Genomic DNA, 23,534 nt, shown 5'->3' with positions numbered 1-23,534 from the left:
GATGGGAGTGATAATCTTTTGGGTCATATTGCCAAGATTTTTGAGGATAAATTAGACCTCATAACTAAGCCTCTCATGGAAAAAATTGACTCTCTAACCATGGAGGTATCTAGTCTATTTGAAGCAAAATTAGATTTGGTGACCAAACCTCTTTTGGAAAAAATTGATTTCTTATCTTTGGAGGTATCTAGGTTGGGTGGTCTTTTAGAGAACATGAGGAAAGATCAGACTGCAACAATTCCTGATTCAGAAATACATTCAACAGTCCAGGCACAATCAGCCATAATCGGAAGAAAAAGCCCTCTCAAATCCTTACCCAGGGAGATATGTCATCCAGCTGGTTGTATCCCCCAGTCAAATGTAGCTCCACCTAATAGTGAGAGGACTATTATTACTCCTGGATATAGACCAAATCACATTAACCTCCCGCCTGATTGTGAACCTTATGTTGTAGTGCTTTCAAATGTCCCTCCCCCCGACTCGACAATATCAAATCATCGGGAGGAATCCCATGATTCCCTCAAACGGAAATCAATTGCTTGGTTACATAAAAATTGTGGTTTTCCCCCACTCCTCTCTGATGACATTCTGTCTACTAGAAGGGTTCCCTGGATTGGTAGCGCAAGAAAAAGATGCAAGGGGGATTGCATAATTATCAATTTTAGATACCCCCAGCACGCTGCAACCGTCCTTCTAAGAGCAGCATCCCGGGATATAGGGGAGCTTGATGTGGGAGTGCATTCTTTGGGGTATTTCTATAGGCATTTGACCAAAGTACCACTATTACCTAATACTCGTAGACCCATGCACAATAGCAGAGACATACACTTCACCATCCCAACTGAAAATAGATTCTCAGCTTTGAGTATGCTAGATCAAAATGATTGACATTCAAACGAATCAAGCATAGACACACGAATAGACAATCCGATATGGGGTTCAGGCGTGAATGTTGAACAATTGGGTTCAAATTCTACAATACCAACATGCCCCGGTGTTACTGTGTTAGACAAGTTGGGAATTAAGATTCTATCTTCTATCCCCTCAACGAGGGAGGCTGCTAGTTCAGGGGTCTCAGACAAGTATTATATAATGTCCACGGAGGGAAAGGATGATAATGAAGTTGCTAATCAAGCAAATAAGGTAAAGTCTTTAGACATATCAGAGGTCAATACAGGGAATGAAATAATATTAGTAGGCCCAGCCTCACCACACGTAAAAGAGGATCCAAGTATCAGAATGTTATCTTGGAATATAGCTGGGTTAGCTAAGAATTTAATGGATGAGATATGGTCCTCATATATAGAGGATTATGATATCATACTCTTACAGGAGACATGGATGGTGGAAATTCCCCACAGGTTGGGTTTTAAAACTTTTTGTTCTAATGCAACACCATCCAATAGAGGTAGAGCATCAGGGGGATTGGTTATTTGGGTCAATGTGTCTCTAGAAATAGAGGCTAGCCAGATATCAATTTCCCCTCCAGACCTACTTGGCATTAAAATTCTTACTAGAAGGAAAGAAATCATTTATTTAATAAATATATACAACAGACCATATCCATCCAATAAGGAATCTAAAACGATAGAAATCTTGGATTCCTTTTTGGAAACACTGGGAGAAAATGCAAAGGTAATAGTTGGCGGGGATTTTAATTGTAGATATGAGCCTGTTTCAGGTATGGAAACATTTTTTGATGAACAAGACGCCGCTAATAATATTTTGCCCTTACAATCAGTGGGCTCAGTTAATAACACTGTAGCTGTCTTTCAAATTTTGCAATTGACTGTGGCGCACGATTTAAGGGCTTGTAACGGCCGTTTTTGTTCGGATAGTCCAGCAGCCCCGACTTATTTCAAGGGATCTTACAGATCACACATAGACTTTATAATGGCATCCCGGAACGTATGGGAATTAATCGCAGACTTTAAGGTAGATCAAAGGACAGAGAGTGATCATTTCCCTCTCCAACTATGGTTAGATCCCCACCCATTTTTTACTAGACATGACGAAGAAATGTTACTAACATCATCTAGTGGGGAGCTACAAATATCTAACAATAGACGTGCGGTAAGATGGCCACATATTTTGGGGTCGGAAAAAACACTGGAAAAGATCTATAATGTCTTCTCTGAAATTATGGGAACACTCCAGTTACCTATAGTGGGCACTCAGGGTGTTCTTGATTTACATTATAAGTTGTTGGATGCAAAACTTATAAACAAGATAGCAATAGGGAAGGGAACCCCCTCAAGATGATGAATCCATGGTATAATCAAGACTGCCGCCAAGCTAAATCAAGGCTGATTCAGGCAGTAAAATTTGGTAATCGTCTAGATATAAAAAACGGAAGATTAATTTATAACAAAACCATGGACCAAGCAAAAAAATCCTGGGATGAAACTATTTGGGAGGATCTCTTAAATGCAACAAAGCAGCGTGACCAAAGTACGTTCTGGAATTTAATCGCCAAGGGGAATAAGAAGGGTAGATCATCAAAGGATATTTTCCTAGATGAAAATACATGGTGTGATCATTTTACCAAGCTTTATGCCAATAAAAAGAACAGTTTGTCCCTTAAGGATCATGAGATAGACTTAGGATCGAGTAATGCCCCCTTACTCTTCAGTTTAGAAGAATCCATCCAGGCCTTACAGGCAGTGAAAATGAGCAAAGCTCCTGGTCCTGACAAAATTCCCGGCGATTTACTAAAACATGATGCAGAAGTGTGGGGACCATATATAAACTTCCTGTGTAATTCGATTGCTGCTGGTACACCAATTCCTGATTCCTGGAAAGGGGCTGAAATAATAACAATTTTTAAAAAAGGAGACCGTTATGACCCTAGTAATTACCGCCCAATTAGTTTAATTGACATTTTACAAAAAAATTTTGCCAGACATATTTTAAACAGGCTTTTAGATTGGACTGAAGAGACTAAAATACTGACTAAATATCAAGCTGGTTTTAGATCTAAAATTAGTACTATTGATCAAGTATTTAGGTTTATGTGCATCTGTTGGAAGTACATAAACCTAAGGAAGGGTAGTCTATATGTGGCGTTTGTGGATCTTAGGGCCGCCTTTGACCTTGTTCCGCGTAAATTGCTGTGGTCTACACTTAAGAACATGGCGGTCCCAGGGGAACTACTTAAAGAACTGATTAGGCTTCACACGGGGAATTTTGCCAAAATCAGATGGGGAAAGAATGGTGAAATCTCCAGGGCTATTCCAGTAGACCGTGGTGTGCGCCAAGGATGCGTGCTAGCCCCTACACTCTTTTCCCTATATGTTAATGATATACCAAGTTATCTGAGTAATTGCGTGCATGATTCCCCAAAACTAGGTGGTGAAGCGGTCACGGCATTATTATTTGCCGACGACACTATCCTTATCTCCCAAACACCGAGAGGCTTACAAAACTTGGTTGATACATTTCAAAAATATTGTGAGGGGAAGGGGTTAGAAATAAACCCTAGTAAAACTAAGTACATGTCCATAAACTCCAAAAAATCCCTTAGGAGTAAACTGTTCCTTGAAAATAAAAAACTAGAACAGGTTGGGAGTTTTACCTATTTGGGGATCTTATTGGACAGTAACCTGTCATGGAAAGGACAGATAGATAAAAGTTCCATATCCCTCAAACAAAATTCAATGCCTATCCTAAGAGTTCATGGAGCTAGCTACTCCACGGCTATATCACCGGCTCTAGAAGTATACAAAGCTAAGGCACAATCGGCAGCACTTTATGGTGCTGAGGTTTGGGGCTACTATTGTAACAATACTTTTGGAAAACTGGAAAATTACTTTGTGCGTAGCCTACTAAAGATACCAACTAGAACCCCTTTGGTTCCTGTATTTTTAGATATTAACCTCAAAAAAATAGACTACCAAGTAATTTTAAGACCGTTGTTGTATTGGGTCAGACTATGGGTAACCCCGGAACTGAGTGTCTATAAAAATGGTTTTGTTGAACTCTCGCGGATTGATGGTTATTTGAATACACCATGGGTAAAGTATGTTTCAAAGTGGTATGAAAGATTAGGGCTTGCACACCTATGGGATGCTCCACAGAATATGTCATTGTCCTCTAGGAAGCTTGTAAAGGATACCTTCTGGTCGTACGTCAACGGTGAACTACTGTATAGCTCATCGTTTGGCAAACTGACCATGGAATTTCTGCTTTTTAAAGATACTCCTAGTTTAGAGCATTTTATGGATGAGATCTGCCCACCATTAGCAAAATCATTATACTTACAGTTTAGGTATGGTGTTCTACAGATTAACGCATATACATCATGCTGGGGGAAGGTAAAAGGCCCTGAATTGTGTACCCTCTGCTCTCTAGGGGCCAAAGAAGATGCTGCCCATTTACTCTTTTTCTGCCCGAAATACAAAAAACCAAGGGGTTGTTGGATCAAACCTGTTTGTAATTACATAGGGGTTAGATCTTACAAAGAGGCAGAGCGTATACTCAAGTCAAACACCTCTCAGTTAGTGGTTTTTGGAATAAGTAGATTTCTATACAGTGTGTATTTTATTCGGAAAAAATCTAGTCACAAGTTGTAAACACATTTGGATTTATGCACTGCTTTTAACTTTTTCCCCACCTTTTGTGCTTCACTTATGTCTTATTGTCTCTCCAGTCCATGTATTCAATTGTTTCTGGTTTTTAATTAATTTATATATTGTTATTTATGTTTTTACACGCGGTACTGTACTTATGGGTTATTTACAAAACAAATTTTATCGCCAACTCAATGTAATTTTCTCCCACTTATATGATGAACTGTATATATGTATGTTATATTAATTTCTGTTGACTTTTATGGCTCATTGCCGAAATAAAGTTTAAATGAAAAAAAAAAATCACCGGTGTTCGTGGGTGTGCATTATTGAGGAAAATAAATTCGTTGGGGGAGATAATGTTTTGGGTTTGTGCTAGTTTGGTAATGTGATTGATTCTTTTTTTGAGATCTGGGAGGGGATCATGAGTGAGTTTACGATAGTGGGCAGTATTGGTCAGTTGTCTTCTAATCTCCAGGTCATATTTCTCATTGTCCATGACAACGATACCACCACCTTTGTCCGCTGGTTTGATAGTTAAATCGGATCTTTGTTTGAGGCTGATTAAGGCCTGTTTTTCGACAAGTGGGAGATTATAAGGTACATATTCAAAAGCTTTCTGTACATTCGCAATCTCATAAAGTACTATTCGCTCGAAAGACAATATTTCAGGAGGCATGGTATGTGAGGGTGGATTAAAGGTGGATGGAGGATGAAAAAGGATAGTGTTAGGGCGGATCGGCTCTGATTTGTCTGCAAAAAATTGACGTAGTCTGATTTGTCGGAAAAACTGTAGTAGATGTGCATGGAGTTCAAAGAAGTTACTTCGTTCCGTGGGTACAAAGTTTAGGCCTCTACTGAGTAGTTTGATCTCATTCTCGGAGAGATTGTGTTTGGAAAGGTTGAAAATAGGGATCAGGTCCGAGTCAAGGTTAGAGGCGGGAGCATTGGAGTTCAAGACAGTGGTAGGGACATCCACAGGCATTTCGGAAGTGGTTATTGTTGAGGCCCCCAATGGTAGAATTTGTTTCTGGTTTGTCTCTCTCCGGAGTATTGATTTTGGTAGTTGTTGCGTGCACGTCGACGGTTCTGGCCACGTCCGCGGCCTTGTTCTAAAAAACCGGGAGGCAAAAGGGGTGGAGGCCTGTTGGTATTTCTGGATGTACTGGGTTCCTCGTTTGAGTCAACTTCTTCGATCGAGGTGTTGGAGGAATCAGAGAAGGTGATATGTTGATTGTTCCTGAATCTTCCCCAGTTACGTGTTCTTGGCGGATTGTAGGGGGTATTATAAAACTCGTCCTTGAGATAAGGATAGGTTTTTTCTGTACTGTAGTATTTTATGTCTTTTTGTATTTTGGTGATTTTTTTATTGAGTTCGAACGTATTGAAAGTGGCTATAGTTGAATTGATTTTGTCCAAGAGATTCTTAGCTTCAGGGATGGAGTTGTCTTCCAAGATAAGTTTCTCGATTTCAGCGATCTCTTCCAATTCCTTTTGACTATGTTCTATGGCTGTGTCGATTCCCAACACCATCCAGTGGCGGGAGCAAGTGGTAGCAAGGTGACTGAAGCCAGTACGGAATTTGGGATCTTGAGTGAAGATTGCTGGAACGTTGCGAATTTGTAAACCCAATGGAATAATCCCAGATTTGAGATATTCCGTGAGCATCCGGGCATGGAGGGTAGTACGGATTTGTTTCTTCTTTAGTTTCTCGAGTCTGTCAAGTAAGATCTTGGAGGAATTGGTGGTGGTGGGGGTGGTGAAGGAGGCAGAGGCCGGGTTGGTGAGGAGGGAGGGTCCGCTCAGGATACGTTGGATATAATCTTCTGTATAAATGGGAGCCTCTCTAGACATTTTCTATCAGAAGAAATTACTGACAGAAAAACTAAATGAATTAGTTGGAGATAAAGGGCCCTAGGGCCTACTCTCGCAGCGAAGCTGCTGCTCACAGTATAAAGAAACCACAGGAGTGTAACCCGTAGACCCAACTGAGATCAGGGTAAGTACAATAAAATTGCGACAATATCTCAGCAGGAATTATTAGATTATTTGCAATTGTATGTACAAGACATTACAAACCACACATAGAAGACAAGACGCTTCAAAATAATTTGAGTAATGCGCCCATAGGCGTCATGTATTTAGAGAAGATCAATACAATCATGAAAGAATTATAACAGCACTAATTGGTCAAAATACCAAAGCAACCCTAAAGAAAAAGTGTACAATGTGCTCGTGACAATGGTGTGACGGCGCAAGTGACAACGTGAAGAGACCACAGCATGAGGCGCAAAGCAATATATACAAAATATATACAGAATAGAAAGGTTCAGACAATAATTTCATCAATTGTTCATTTGATAGTTTTCAGACTCATTGGAGAACCCAAAGATCAAGGGGCGCCAAAGGGAGTTAGAGCTGATGGGCAGAGGTCGACGACGTTTCGATCCTATTTAATTAGGATCATCCTCAGGACCAGGGTCGCGTATTCAAGGAGTGCTGTGTAAAATAAGGTAAGTGTCAGAGCGGTGGAGGACAGGAAAAGGATTGACGGAAGGATGCAAGGAACGACTAGAGCCTACCTGAGGCGCAGGAAAACGGGGCTCTGTTGAGGCAGATTCCGTGTGGGCGTATGAACTAATCACAGGAGGTCCGGGTACAGTCAGGGTGGTAACTCGAATGAGAATTCAAGTCTCTAAGGGATAACAAGGAAGTGAGGTGTTAAGGGAGAGGGAATGAAGGGTATTATTTGTTGGAAAAGGGGGGAATTGATCAGACTAAAATAAAACACTTACCGCTGGAAGAAGCGGAGCCAGGGAAACAAGGGAGAGGGCGCAGGGGAACACTTCAGTCAATTATCTGGAGGCGTGACCGAAAAATAAGGATTAGGAAAAAATCCACGTAGGGTGACAGTCAGAGACGTGTCAAGGCAAGAGAAGCCGGGCTTACTGTGTTTGGCAGGTCATCAGGTCAGGTGTCCAAATTGGATCCAGGGAGAAGGTACACCAACCGCGGTCCTCGAGTAATGCCTAGAGTGAAAGCCGTGAAGCCTTCTACATAAAGCGAAAGTCAGCGTCATGGCAACGGGCAGGGATTGGGTAGATGAGGCTGGAGGTGGAGCTGTAACCAAGGACGCCAGGGGAGCAGCCAATGAGAGCGTCCTGGAGGGAAGCGAGGAGCCATGACGCACTTGACATTAAGTGGCAAGTCATAGATCAACCTTGGCTCCCGCCCAGAGGCGGCAATCTACAACTGCTCCTTAACAAATGTGAATGTAAATGGATCACACGTTGTAACTCTGTGAACCATGGGCTGAACACCATCGATGAGTGGAACAGCACGATTCAGTTCCCACCCTAATTACCCTTCCACTCTACCATATTGCCCCCGCATTTCCTTGGTTCTCTTCCAATACTTTTGAACGCCAAGCATGATATACCTGACTAGGTCTCCCACGATGTATGTGTATCAGATTATTATTGCTCTGAATCTTGTGATGTACATGTGCTCCCTAATGTTTCATCTACGGTGTGCATTGCTTCCATTCCTTCTCTCGTCTCCTTTTGTCTCCCTGATATATGGCCCGCTCCCAATTGATTGGTTCCACACCCTGCCTCCAACTTTTTGGTTGTATCCCTATACAAATTTTCATTGCCTCTATTACTAAGGCTGCCCCCCATTCCTATACCTCACTTCTTGCCACCGAGCCCCTGCTCCGCCCGATATTTGTTCGGGCTCTCGCGTGTTCCGCATTCCCGCCCGGTCCGTTCTCCTCTTCCCTTCCCCTTGGTTTCACGCGCACCAGGCGTCCTTGGTAACTCCAATTGGTTTCCGCACCAGGATCCTATCCCGGCTCCTCGCTTCCCTCCAGGACGCTCTCATTGGCTGCTCCCCTGGCGTCCTTGGTTACAGCTCCACCTCCAGCCTCATCTACCCAATCCCTGCCCGTTGCCATGACGCTGACTTTCGCTTTATGTAGAAGGCTTCACGGCTTTCACTCTAGGCATTACTCGAGGACCGCACACGTCCGTGGCGGTTGGTGTACCTTCTCCCTGGATCCAATTTGGACACCCGACCTGATGACCTGCCAAACACAGTAAGCCCGGCTTCTCTTGCCTTGACACGTCTCTGACTGTCACCCTACGTGGATTTTTTCCTAATCCTTATTTTTCGTCCACGCCTCCAGATAATTGACTGAAGTGTTCCCCTGCGCCCTCTCCCTTGTTTCCCTGGCTCCGCTTCTTCCAGCGGTAAGTGTTTTATTTTAGTCTGATCAATTCCCCCCTTTTCCAACAAATAATACCCTTCATTCCCTCTCCCTTAACACCTCACTTCCTTCTTATCCCTTAGAGACTTGAATTCTCATTCGAGTTACCACCCTGGCTGTACCCGGACCTCCTGTGATTAGTTCATACGCCCACACGGAATCTGCCTCAACAGAGCCCCGTTTTCCTGCGCCTCAGGTAGGCTCTAGTCGTTCCTTGCATCCTTCCGTCAATCCTTTTCCTGTCCTCCACCGCTTTGACACTTACCTTATTTTACACAGCACTCCTTGAATACGCGACCCTGGTCCTGAGGATGATCCTAATTAAATAGGATCGAAACGTCGTCGACCTCTGCCCATCAGCTCTAACTCCCTTTGGCGCCCCTTGGTCTTTGGGTTCTCCAATGAGTCTGAAAACTATCAAATGAACAATTGATGAAATTATTTTCTGAACCTTTCTATTCTGTATATATTTTGTATATATTGCTTTGCGCCTCATGCTGTGGTCTCTTCACGTTGTCACTTGCGCCGTTACACCATTGTCACGAGCACATTGTACACTTTTTCTTTAGGGTTGCTTTGGTATTTTGACCAATTAGTGCTGTTATAATTCTTTCATGATTGTATTGATCTTCTCTAAATACATGACGCCTATTGGCGCATTACTCAAATTATTTTGAAGCCTCTTGTCTTCTATGTGTGGTTTGTAATGTCTTGTACATACAATTGCAAATAATCTAATAATTCCTGCTGAGATATTGTCGCAATTTTATTGTACTTACTCTGATCTCAGTTGGGTCTACGGGTTACACTCCTGTGGTTTCTTTATACTGTGAGCAGCAGCTTCGCTGCGAGAGTAGGCCCTAGGGCCCTTTATCTCCAACTAATTCATTTAGTTTTTCTGTCAGTAATTTCTTCTGATAGAAAATGTCTAGAGAGGCTCCCATTTATACAGAAGATTATATCCAACGTATCCTGAGCGGACCCTCCCTCCTCACCAACCCGGCCTCTGCCTCCTTCACCACCCCCACCACCACCAATTCCTCCAAGATCTTACTTGACAGACTCGAGAAACTAAAGAAGAAACAAATCCGTACTACCCTCCATGCCCGGATGCTCACGGAATATCTCAAATCTGGGATTATTCCGTTGGGTTTACAAATTCGCAACGTTCCAGAAATCTTCACTCAAGATCCCAAATTCCGTACTGGCTTCAGTCACCTTGCTACCACTTGCTCCCGCCACTGGATGGTGTTGGGAATCGACACAGCCATAGAACATAGTCAAAAGGAATTGGAAGAGATCGCTGAAATCGAGAAACTTATCTTGGAAGACAACTCCATCCCTGAAGCTAAGAATCTCTTGGACAAAATCAATTCAACTATAGCCACTTTCAATACGTTCGAACTCAATAAAAAAATCACCAAAATACAAAAAGACATAAAATACTACAGTACAGAAAAAACCTATACTTATCTCAAGGACGAGTTTTATAATACCCCCTACAATCCGCCAAGAACACGTAACTGGGGAAGATTCAGGAACAATCAACATATCACCTTCTCTGATTCCTCCAACACCTCGATCGAAGAAGTTGACTCAAACGAGGAACCCAGTACCTCCAGAAATACCAACAGGCCTCCACCCCTTTTGCCTCCCGGTTTTTTAGAACAAGGCCACGGACGCGGCCAGAACTGTCGACGTGCACGCAACAACTACCAAAATCAATACTCCGGAGAGAGACAAACCAGAAACAAATTCTACCGTTGGGGGCCTCAACAATAACCACTTCCGAAATGCCTGTGGATGTCCCTACCACTGTCTTGAACTCCAATGCTCCCGCCTCTAACCTTGACTCGGACCTGATCCCTATTTTCAACCTTTCCAAACACAATCTCTCCGAGAATGAGATCAAACTACTCAGTAGAGGCCTAAACTTTGTACCCACGGAACGAAGTAACTTCTTTGAACTCCATGCACATCTACTACAGTTTTTCTGACGAATCAGACTACGTCAATTTTTTGCAGACAAATCAGAGCCGATCCGCTCTAACACTATCCTTTTTCATCCTCCATCCACCTTTAATCCACCCTCACATACTATGCCTCCTGAAATATTGTCTTTCGAGCGAATAGTACTTTATGAGATTGCGAATGTACAGAAAGCTTTTGAATATGTCCCTTATAATCTCCCACTTGTCGAAAAACAGGCCTTAATCAGCCTCAAACAAAGATCCGATTTAACTGTCAAACCAGCGGACAAAGGTGGTGGTATCGTTGTCATGGACAATGAGAAATATGACCTGGAGATTAGAAGACAACTGACCAATACTGCCCACTATCGTAAACTCACTCATGATCCCCTCCCAGATCTCAAAAAAAGAATCAATCACATTACCAAACTAACACAAACCCAAAACATTATCTCCCCCAAGGAATTTATTTTCCTCAATAATGCACACCCACGAACACCGGTGATTTATGCTTTACCGAAGATCCACAAAGACATCCAGAACCCCCCTGGTAGACCAATCGTTTCTGGTTGTGGTTCCATTCTGGAACCCCTAGGTAAATACATAGATGCCGTCATCAAGGAGTTCGTCCCCCTCACAGACACCTTCATACGGGACTGCATGGATTTGATCAGGACTATCGAAGACAGACCTTTTGATATAGAGACCGAATTGATGGCTGGTTTGGATATTGAATCTTTATACACGAATATCCCCCATGATGAAGGTCTTCTAGCCATCCACGAACTATTGGAAAACAGACCGAGACCGACCCGCATTCCCACAGAATTCATCATGAGCCTTTTACATATTGCCTTAGAGAACAACTATTTTTTGTACCAGGATGATTTTTACCTTCAAATCAAAGGTGTCTCAATGGGGGCGTGTTTTGCCCCAAATTTTGCCATCTTGTTTGTCCACAAACTGGAGACATGCCTCATACTCAGTTCCACCAATCCATTCAGACCTCAAATCTCCTTATGGCGACGATATATAGATGATGTCCTTTTATTTTGGAAAGGTGATGCCGACACTTTAACATCTTTTGTCGAATGGTTGAACAACTCCCAACCACATTTGAAATTTACCTTTGATTACAAAACCAACGATCTGCCCTTCCTGGACTTGAACATACATGCAGAAGAAGGAATAATTGGAACATCACTCTATCGCAAACCCACAGAGAGGAGCACTCTGTTAAATTATTCTAGTTACCATCCACGTGGATTGAAAGATGGCTTACCTTATGGACAATTCCTTCGCATACGAAGGAATTGCAAGTGGCGCAAGGACTATTTCAGGGAATCGGATGTCTTACTCAAAAAACTTACAGACAGGGGTTATCCTCGCAGATTGGTTTCACGCGCTCGTAAAAGAGCCTGGTATTCCCATCGGGACCTTCTACTTACACCACAACCTAAGGAAACCAACTCTCGAATTCCCTTTGTTTTGAAATTTAGTCCCAGCAGCAATCAAATCAAGAAGATTATTTCACGAAATTGGGCACTTCTGAGAACCAATAAATCATTCCAGGAGCCACCTCTTTTCTCCTTCAAACGAGGCAATAACCTATCCAACCATTTGGTCCATGCAATTACCTGGCCCATCAAACCTGCTAATTCCAATACCATCACTTCAACATGGGGACTACCGCCCGTACTAGGCCATTACAAATGCCAGTCATGCAGTGTCTGCGATCTTACCACCAATACAAAAGAGTTCAAATTCAATAATCAAACATACACTTTGAACACGTTGACCAATTGCCGGTCACAAAATGTGATCTACGCTATTGAATGCCCGTGCCATCTCCTCTACATCGGACAGACAACACAAATGGTCAAGCAAAGGATTATCCAGCATAAAAGCAGAATACACTGTAAGATCACTACAGCTCCTTTGGTGACACACTTTCTGGAAAAGAACCATGACGCACTTGACATTAAGTGGCAAGTCTTAGATCAACCTCGGCTCCCGCCCAGAGGCGGCAATCTACAACTGCTCCTTAACAAATGTGAATGTAAATGGATCACACGTTGTAACTCTGTGAACCATGGGCTGAACACCATCGATGAGTGGAACAGCACGATTCAGTTCCCACCCTAATTACCCTTCCACTCTACCATATTGCCCCCACATTTCCTTGGTTCTCTTCCAATACTTTTGAACGCCAAGCATGATATACCTGACTAGGTCCCCCACGATGTATGTGTATCAGATTATTATTGCTCTGAATCTTGTGATGTACATGTGCTCCCTAATGTTTCATCTACGTTGTGCATTGCTTCCATTCCTTCTCTTGTCTCCTTTTGTCTCCCTGATATATGGCCCGCTCCCAATTGATTGGTTCTACCCCCTGCCTCCAACTTTTTGGTTGTATCCCTATACAAATTTTCATTGCCTCTATTACTAAGTCTGCCCCCCATTCCTATACCTCACTTCTTGCCACCGAGCCCTTGCTCCGCCCGATATTTGTTCGGGCTCTCGCGTGTTCCGCATTCCCGCCTGGTCCGTTCTCCTCTTCCCTTCCCCTTGGTTTCACGCGCCCCAGGCGTCCTTGGTAACCCCAATTGGTTTCCGCACCAGGATCCTATCCCGGCTCCTCGCTTCCCTCCAGGACGCTCTCATTGGCTGCTCCCCTGGCGTCCTTGGTTACAGCTCCACCTCCAGCCTCATCTACCCAATCCCTGCCCGTTGCCATGACGCTGACTTTCGCTTTATGTAGAAGGCTTCACGGCTTTCACTCTAGGCATTACTCGAGGACCGCACACGTCCGTGGCGGTTGGTGTACCTTCTCCCTGGATCCAATTTGGACACCCGACCTGATGACCTGCCAAACACAGTAAGCCCGGCTTCTCTTGCCTTGACACGTCTCTGACTGTCACCCTACGTGGATTTTTTCCTAATCCTTATTTTTCGTCCACGCCTCCAGATAATTGACTGAAGTGTTCCCCTGCGCCCTCTCCCTTGTTTCCCTGGCTCCGCTTCTTCCAGCGGTAAGTGTTTTATTTTAGTCTGATCAATTCCCCCCTTTTCCAACAAATAATACCCTTCATTCCCTCTCCCTTAACACCTCACTTCCTTCTTATCCCTTAGCGACTTGAATTCTCATTCGAGTTACCACCCTGGCTGTACCCGGACCTCCTGTGATTAGTTCATACGCCCACACGGAATCTGCCTCAACAGAGCCCCGTTTTCCTGCGCCTCAGGTAGGCTCTAGTCGTTCCTTGCATCCTTCCGTCAATCCTTTTCCTGTCCTCCACCGCTCTGACACTTACCTTATTTTACACAGCACTCCTTGAATACGCGACCCTGGTCCTGAGGATGATCCTAATTAAATAGGATCGAAACGTCGTCGACCTCTGCCCATCAGCTCTAACTCCCTTTGGCGCCCCTTGATCTTTGGGTTCACCAATGAGTCTGAAAACTATCAAATGAACAATTGATGAAATTATTGTCTGAACCTTTCTATTCTGTATATATTTTGTATATATTGCTTTGCGCCTCATGCTGTGGTCTCTTCACGTTGTCACTTGCGCCGTCACACCATTGTCACGAGCACATTGTACACTTTTTCTTTAGGGTTGCTTTGGTATTTTGACCAATTAGTGCTGTTATAATTCTTTCATGATTGTATTGATCTTCTCTAAATACATGACGCCTATGGGACCATTACTCAAATTATTTTGAAGCCTCTTGTCTTCTATGTGTGGTTTGTAATGTCTTGTACATACAGTTGCAAATAATCTAATAATTCCTGCTGAGATATTGTCGCAATTTTATTGCACCTTTGTTAGCAAACATTGATGTACCACTTACCAGAGTCAAACATCGGGAAAAACAAAATATATTCTGTTAAGTTTAAAACTCCTGTTATGATGCAACATGCCAATATAGCGTGTTCAGAAACTTACCGAGGAGGTCCACAGCGGTTCAGAACTCAGAGTCAGAATGGCAGCCAAACTTGAAGTACATGAAAGTGGTAGTCTAAAATTTTGAAAAAAGAAGTATTTGTAAAATGGAACATCGCTCGAAAATATATTGGGAGACCCAAAGCTATGAAATAGGCAAAAATTAAATAAAATGAAAAAAAATACCCACTATGGATAAAAATATTTGCAGTGGAAGAAAGACTGATTTTTAGAAGACACTAGTGCCTGATTGCACATATAGGGATACCATCAATAACTTGGTCAGGTATGCAGAAAAGTTTAATAAGTAAAAAGTGTGATCTGATATATCCGAAATAGGCATTTTTATGAAGAATAATTCAGTACAAATGGCAACAATAGAACAGCATCAAGAGCATTGTGTGTTTTCATATCTTCTACAGAGTTACTTCTTACAATAAAATGTATGATTATGATATGCCATGGTCATATAACGAGTACATCAGACTATGGAAAAAGGTATTCAACAATTGTGGGAATAAACATATTGTATATATGTGGATAACACTAATACTTTGGTTGGAATCTAATAAACATTTGAAAGCTGTCAATTTATACAACTAATTGTATCAAAAGCAACATTATTCCATAAACATATTGACAGACTTGATAGTGAGACATGCTTCAGATTTATCTCAAAGTCAGGAATCAGAAGTGTGTCTTGACTATGAGAAGCTTAGAACCCAGTTCCTTTCTGCAAAGGGATAGGTTCATGTTCTTCGCCAGTACGATCTAATTTTACATGCCTGCTGCACCAGCATCCGCCTTCAAGTGGCCTTTTCAATTTTGAGTACCAGAGGTGGCCATTCAATTGCCCAAACCGCTGATGGTCCAATAGATGAGAAGACGTATCCATTGTTAACATGCCACAGCTATATCATCTGTCAGACAGCTACCATGCGGCCATACTGGACCTTCCCTAAGGGACTCTCTCAGTCTCTTGCCTGGCACCAACGCCGTTTACCCGAATGTTGTATTATGACCTACTTTTGACTACCTTAATTGTTGTATTGTTCTAAACTCTTTTGTTGACTGTTTATGACCCACATGAATCCTTGCATACAAATTGTGTAAAGTTATGCACATAACATGTAAAGCGCTCTGATATACCTTCGAGTTTAACTAGCACTATATAAAACTCAAAAATAATTAAATCATACCTACTAATTTCAATGATACCGCAGCTCTGAGTCTTCGCCCTCCTCCCTCCCTGCCTGGTATGTTACCATTACATCGCAGTCATTACATTGCACTACAAGCTACCTTGGTGTTTTTAGAGGTTTAACCTATACCTCCAGAGTTGTTACATCACGCTGCTTCACATTGATAGTTGTTACTTTACAATAGTAAGTATAGTTAAGTAGAGCAAAGGGTTTTTGGAGAGTTTGAAGATGGATGGTGTTTAGGAGTAGTAAGGGATTTTACTATTCACAGATTGGCAGTGGTTAGTGGTAGCGAGGGTTTTTAGGGTTCAGGACGGGTGCAGTTCAGGGGGTAGCAGAGGGTTTTAGTGTTCAGGAATGGTATTAATTTTGAGGAAGCAGTAAAAAAATGTTTTTTAAAACTTAAGAGAAGTGTGTTATGTTTTATGGGCAGGATATAGAGGTGATGGTGCAGCAGGTGGGTAGTGTATCATTTTATGTTCTTATTTAAATGTAGAGGTTTATTATTTAAGTTTTGGGGTCCTTTATTTTAAATTTTAGGGAGGGTACTTTTGGTGGTGTAGTCATTTGTTTACTTTTAAATTTAAGGTTAGAATGTTAGCTTTAGGGGTGGGTTGCAATGGTGCTGGGTAGGTAGTTATTATCCGAAATGGATTGCATTTAACTTTTTTGATTAACTATTTTCATGGTTCAGGCAGGTATTTATTTTTCTTGTGGCGCGGGTATTTCTTATCTATTTTCAGTGCGTTAGCTTTGGGGATGTGTTGCAGGTTGATAAGAGCATTGAGTGGGGTGTGTATTATTTGTTGTGAATAGTTATGTAGGTGGAGAGGAGTATTATTTTTGTGCTGATTTTTTTAGGATTCACTGTGGGTATTTACTTTTTTGAGTACGGATTATTAGGGTTAGGATCTGGGGATGGGTTGCAGAGATTATAGTGGCACTGGGTCTGGGTTAGTGTATTTTTGTGTACTTACATATGTGGAGAGGGCTGTTACTTATGTTTTGTGTTCTTAGGGTTTAACATGGGCATGTATTTTTGTCTAATGTGTTAGTTTTTATGGATGGGTTGCAGCATTGATGGGGCTGTGGGTGGGTAAGTGTAAAATGTTTAAAATAGGAATACTGATGAAGACAAAGACATTATTTAATTATTTGTTCTATAACATATTATATTCATTTTCAATTTGTTTTAATCATGCACACTCTTTATCTACCTTTTTAGTTCAAAGGCTGCAGTCGAACAGGTGCGTTTTCTTTCTCACGTCGCCTGTGGTCGAGTTTCTGTGGTGGTGGCTAATATGCCTTGTCTGCTATGGAGCAAAATGATTTTAAAATGTAATATTTCATTGTAAAATAAAAAAATTCTTGTAAATAAAAGTTATTTTTCATTATTTGAAACAATTGTACATATTTTTTGAAAATATGTTTTATGAGTATAATTTTGGTTTTTAACAGCTTTTAAAAAGAATGTTTGTCAGTCATTTATTCTCCTTTTCTTAAAAAAAACATTTCTTTCACTAAAATTATGACTACTTAGTTCTAGAGTAGGTTGATGTTTATTCCTTGTTTCAATCCTCTTGAAATATTGTGTTAGGTTCTGTACCTTTTGACTTTCTTCATGTGAGGTGACAGGTTGTTTTTTACTTCTGTGGTGAAGTCCTCCAAATCATAGTATCTATACATTTTACAGAGATACAAAAAAATAATGATGATGCATTATTGCATGTACTAATGTAATATTTTTTTTACTGGCTTTTTTCCCTTGTGCGCTTACATAGTTCAGTAGATAGGTGGCACTCTGCAATGAAACTGTACCAGCTCCTTAAGGTCATCTGGTCTTGATAAGTGACCACAAAATTGTTGCTGTTCATTTATATAGTTTTTTTGTGCTTGAGTGATTTTTTTGAAAAATGTTCACCAGAGTTTGTTTAATTGTCCGTGTAAATTCATGACAGAAATTTTTTTTTATTCCTTCATTGGAAAATTACATAATGACCTACATGTTCAGATATGCCGGCTCCGCCATCTTGGTTGGGGATTTTGTGTATTACACATATTTTGTCCATAGTGTAATGTATTTTTTAATAATTGTTTTAACTATTTTATTTTAAAAATGGCAAGTTGCAAAAGTAACGTGATTCAATGGTATACGTTGTAGCAGTAGTTTAGATAGTGGTACATTATACCATAATGTAAAGGTATCTGATGTAAAAACCGCATTGTAAAGTATTGCGATGTAAACTAGCACAAAGTAACGACTGACAATCTGACATTCCACTGCTTACTATTCTGTTCCAATGTCATCTAAATCTATTAACCCCTTCGCTGCGGCGGGAATTCCGCCGCAGCGCTGGGGGGGTGGGGCAGCGCGGTGGCGCTGTGCTCATGACGGAGCCACTCCGTCATGAGCCACGGTTGAGCTGTGCTCATGACGGAGTGGTTCCGTCATGACTCCGCCCACGGCGCTAATCGCCCGCACAGGCGGGGAATTAGCGCCGCGTGGGCGGCATGACGGAACCAGTTCCGTTCAGTTCAGTGCGGGGTGCCTCAAGGTTCCTCCCTTTCACCTCTTCTGTTTAACCTCTATATTGCTCCTCTTATTTTTTCGTTGCAGCAAATGGAGGTCAGCGTATACAATTACGCGGATGACCGCCAACTTGTTTTCAATCTCTCTTCTTCCTCTGCCTCCATCTTAAATTTCCAGTCTGTTATGATTTTCATCCGGGACTGGATGAACCACAACCATTTGAAACTTAACCCAGACAAGACCGAGTTGGTGTTAACGGGTGGTTCCCCCAGTCCCTGGTCTTCACTTTTTTGGCCCCCCTCCCTTGGTTCTTCCCCGGTCCCTTCTACCTCAGTTAAAACTTTAGGTATCAAACTTAATTCTCAGCTCACTCTTCACTCCCAGGTTAGCTCTGTGGTGTCTTCTTCTTTTCTGTCACTACGCACCATGCGCAAGGTTTCCCGCTTTTTTTCCTTTGATGCCTTAAAATTGATCATCTTGGCGATGGTTATCTCCCGCCTGGATTATGGCAACGCCCTATATGCAGGTATACCTGCATATAGTTTAAGGTCGTTTGCAGCTGATCCAGAACCAGGCGGCTCGGTTGGTTTTCAATCTTCCAAAATCCCACCACGTAACATCCCTTCTCAAATCCTTACACTGGCTCCCTGTCCGTGAACGTGTCCAATTTAAGCTTGCTTCTATCATCTTTCAAGCACGACTGGGCACGGCCCCGGCCTTTATTTCATCTGAGATCGTCCCCTACATTCCAACTAGGGAACTACGCTCATCCACGCAATCCCTGTTGTCAGTCCCCCGCTTCCGGAGGAAGAAGTGGGGAGGATCGAAGTTTGCGACCCTTGCCCCTGTCTTGTGGAATTCCCTGCCTTTAGAGCTTAGATCTCTAACTCCCTACCCCCAATTCCGGAAAAAGCTTAAAGCTCATCTATTTGCTAAAAATTTTAATTAGATCATTTGTTGTTTTTGTTTTCTTTTTATTATTTTCCGTTATTTCTACTCTGGGGGTGTCTGATCTGTTGCAGCGCCATGAAACCGCTGGTGAAAGTGCGCTATATAAATATTTTTAAACTCAAACTCAAACTCCGTCATGAGCACACGGCAACCGTGGCTCATGACGGAATGGCTCCGTCATGAGCAGGGGAGGGGTTAAAGAAGCAATACTGGAGAAGAATGAGCTACTTGCTTGTAAAGGCAGTTCTGCTTCATACCCATGTTTTGTGAGTTCAAATGTGTCACTACCTGTCTCTCTGATTGGTTGTCTGCTTAATGATGCATGCTGGATTATTGTGCAGATTTTCCACTCAAAATAATGAGGGCAGTGTAATGGCTTTACTCCAACAGCCTCCATCGATTGAGCCAAAGGCAGCTCTGCCAGTGGAAAGCTGACAGTTCACACATCCAGTGGCGGGCGGTGACCCTCAACACTGGAGAGGCATTGAGGGGACCAAGAGCCAAAACCGGTTGGGGCCAAAAAGATGTAAAAATGTTTCTTAATGTACTTACCCTTGTTTTGCTCTCCTCGGTCTTTTTCTTCTTTTCGCTTGGAAGCCGACAGCGCGACGGCACCTCGTGGAGCCCCAGGCAACCCCCTTCTTTCAATCCCGAAAATCCCGATGCTGCTCTCCAGCTGCAGATAAGCAGCATGAGCGCAGTGCCGGAATTGGCTGGAGTGGGCTGCCTCGATGCTCCAGCAAGCACAGGAGGCCTGTGCCTGCTCTCCACACAGCTGTCTGAGACAGTTAGGTGGAGAGGTTTACACTGCGCATGTCAGGCTGACCGTCGCAAGACAGCCGGCCAAAGTGACTTGTGCAGTGTAAACTGGTGAAGTGAGCAACACGCCCTTCTGCCAGTCATTAGCCATTCCCCGCCCCCAAACACTGCTCAGGCTGGGAGCAGTGAAAAATAAAACGGAAATTAATTTTTTCTCCAACTTTTGCTGCACTGGCAGCAGGGGGGTGATGCTCCTCAGGCGTGCAACACCCATTGGACTCACAGGGCTTCAGCCCCCCCCCCCCCCCCCCCCCTCGTGTGTGGCAGCCCGGGATGAGACACCTTCCCGGGCAAAAAAGCAGCCGCACCCGAGCACTTCACAGGTCTTTAAAAGACCATTTGCATGTTAATGAGGCCTCGCTGTTGTTTCACCCCTTCTAAGAGCCCCTGCAGCTCCACTCTGCCTATTGCTTAAAGTTCAGCCCCCCGCCGAAATTTTTGCTCAGCCCCCCCCCCGAAATTTGGCTCTAGTTGCGCCTCTGATGCTCCTCTGCCCAAATGGGGGATTAGGGAGGGACGCAGCTTCAACTCGTCTTTAAATGAGGCGGGTGAACCATGAGCTTCATGGAGTATCCTTTCCCCCAAACTATTAATCTCCCCCCCCCTAATCTTATATCATACTGTGGTATGGTATGGTATGGTATGGTATGATATGAGGTAGTGGGAATGCTGCGCTGTAGTACTGTAAACTATGTTATTTTGGGAGTAATGTGTGGCACACTAAAGATGAACGCAAAAGCTTTAATTCCGTAATGATTGAAGTTAGAAATTAGAAATTACCGTCCCTCTTTGCGATATAGACAGACTGTCGCAAAGTACCTACCCCGTCACCAACATATGCGGCTGGAAAAACAAGGCGAACAGAAAATGCAAAATAGATTTAATGTAGAAGGTAAAATACTTCCCTGCGCTACTAATAGAGCCATTACAGATGTTTGTGCGTTTTCTAAATATAGAAAATATTTCTGGCCGTTTCTTGTGTGTCTGTCCCAAACGTGAAACTTTCTGAGGGGTCAGTACATGGTCACAGTGAATAAAAGCGTGGCTTATCTTGTCCTGTTGGCTTGGCACACATTCTACTGGAGGAAGAACAATAAACAGGAAACAAAGGGTTGTGAGAAAGTGCCTGTGGCCTGCGCTTTGAAAGCAGGCTCCGGCCGAGGTTCTTGGCCAATGTGATTAAATCGGCTGGGAGTAGCGCCCCAGCCCCTCACCCCTAACTATTAATAATTAACCTCGTGGGTGCTCGTTATTAACTGGGCATCTGTAGAAAACATTGGGAAAGTAGCCGAACCACTGCAAGGCGGGCTTCGTGGACTCCGGGCCCCTTGCGAAAGACACAGTTTGGGCTGGTGACCCCGGTGTCAGCTCAGCAGATCCGAGCAGCTCAGCCCAGAATCCCGGCGCTCTCGCGGCATGGGGGCCCGCCTGATCCTCGCGCTGGCCCTCGCCTCGTGCTGCAGCCCTGTCCATGCTCCAACGGTAAGGCGTCATGCTTCCTCTTCTGGATCTGTGGTATCAGTCTTTGCGTGTGTCATGGTTGCCGAGTTTTTAGATTGTCTATGCGTGATGTTCCCATGGGTCCTCCTGTGACATTCTACTACCAAAATGTGAGACCGTTCGAGTGCCCCATTCTTGGGAGGGAAACCTCTCAAGAAAGTGACGGCTGAACACAAGGAAGACGCGTCGTTCCTGACTGAGAGAAAACTGCGTTTTGAATGAAGCAGAGATCTGCTGCTCTGGGCGCCACAAGGGGTAAATGATCTGGACACAGAGGGTTTGAGATGGGCTGACTGGTTGCTAGGAGCTGGGCCATTGTTGATGAGGAGTCTCCCTGTAGGGCTAGAAGCCATTGGTACTGTGTGACCTGTGGCAGGTGAGGGAGGGGCTAGCTGCCCTGTGGGTCCACTCTACACTACTGGAAGACTCACAACAAGGCCCTGGAGACCCGCATGGAGGATGACGGGAAAGTGGCGTAATCTGTGTCATTTCAGGAATTTCACAATACCCCAATGTGAAATTCCCAAATTCATGTCATTTACGTCACTTCGCGTGATTATAATGCGCCATTCTCCGTTAAAATAGGGGGGCTTATTTACAAGCCTCTTCCGCCGCCGGTGCGCCACTCTTAACATGGGAAAAAGTGACGTATTGGCGGCGCAAGAGGCTTGTAAATATAAATAAGCCCCATTGTGTGAATGCATACATAACTTCACTGTGAAGGCAGAGGAGCAACAGAAGGGTGTAGTATACTGTAGTATACTCATAAATGAAGTCCAACTCAAGAAGTATGGTATAAGATGAGTTCTTTATTACAGCCCCCCGCACACGGGAATAACACCACCAACGCTGACAGTCTCCACAGCAGAACTGTCTTACTACAGAACTCACACACACAATACATTCTACAATCTAGAACTGTATGACTCTTATACATCTTAAAGCTATATACTACACAATTCCCCTTCTTTAATGAAAACAAAAAAAAAAAAAAAAAAAAATGAATAAATAAATAAATAAATGTAACTTAAAATCTACATATTATTAGGTACAATCAAAAATTTCTAGCAATTTTGGTTTCTTGACAATTCTACCACTAGACGTTTTAACAATGTTTTCATCGCAAGACACTTGTGGTAAAACAGGATCCTGAACATTTTGATGATTGCCCCCCAGAGAAACATTTTCATCACATGGAACCTCTGGAACAGGAACACTATCTGGAACAACACTACAATCTTGTGAAACCTCCAAATTAACATCAGAAGATATCCTTTGATTAACATTTTCATCATTTGGATTAGAATCATCAATATGTTGTGACAATTTACATGTATCTAGCCACCAAAAATTCTTGCATTTGTTCCGCTCTTCAGATTCAGAACTATATGAAACTGGTGCCAGACGACTACAATGCCAAACCTCACCATTTTGAAGTAAAGCTGTGTTATTCATAACTTTGACAACCAATTTGGGCTCACTAAACTTGCTTTCAGTCTTAGACACTTTCCTAGCACTTTTAATTCTAACCCATTGACCACTCTGTAAATTAACTTGTTTAGTACCATGTTTTAAATCATAATAGGACTTGTTTCTCATTTGAGAATCTTTGATATTCTCTCTTACAACAGGAATATCACACAAAACCATCCCACTTTTATTCAACCATCCTGGATTAATCTTTGAATGGGGAATCCTCCCTCTCATTAAGGAAAAAGGACTTTTACCAGTAGTACCATGAATAGTACTTCTATAGGCCCAAAGGAGTTTTTTTAAT

At 42.9% G+C, this 23,534-nt stretch overlaps 1 protein-coding gene across 2 annotated transcripts in view; it reads left to right on the top strand.

Moving 5' to 3' along the window:
• The first annotated feature begins 21,415 nt into the window (after positions 1-21,415).
• HGFAC (HGF activator) overlaps positions 21,416-23,534 on the top strand; it is an 882,006-nt gene continuing 879,887 nt past the window's right edge. Inside the window, exon 1 of one of the 2 annotated variants that reach the window (XM_085642492.1) lies at positions 21,416-21,739. In XM_085642492.1, coding sequence (XP_085498618.1) covers positions 21,674-21,739 — 66 coding nt within the window. In that variant the 5' untranslated portion in view covers positions 21,416-21,673. The remainder of the gene's footprint in view (positions 21,740-23,534) is intronic. The other variant, XM_085642493.1, reaches the window with a different exon arrangement.

Source organism: Triturus cristatus, chromosome 2_2 (genome assembly GCF_964204655.1).
Source record: "Triturus cristatus chromosome 2_2, aTriCri1.1, whole genome shotgun sequence".
Lineage (NCBI taxonomy): Eukaryota > Metazoa > Chordata > Amphibia > Caudata > Salamandridae > Triturus > Triturus cristatus.
The sequence above is the reverse complement of the archived record's forward strand: the minus strand, read 5'-3'. Positions and strand labels throughout refer to the sequence as shown.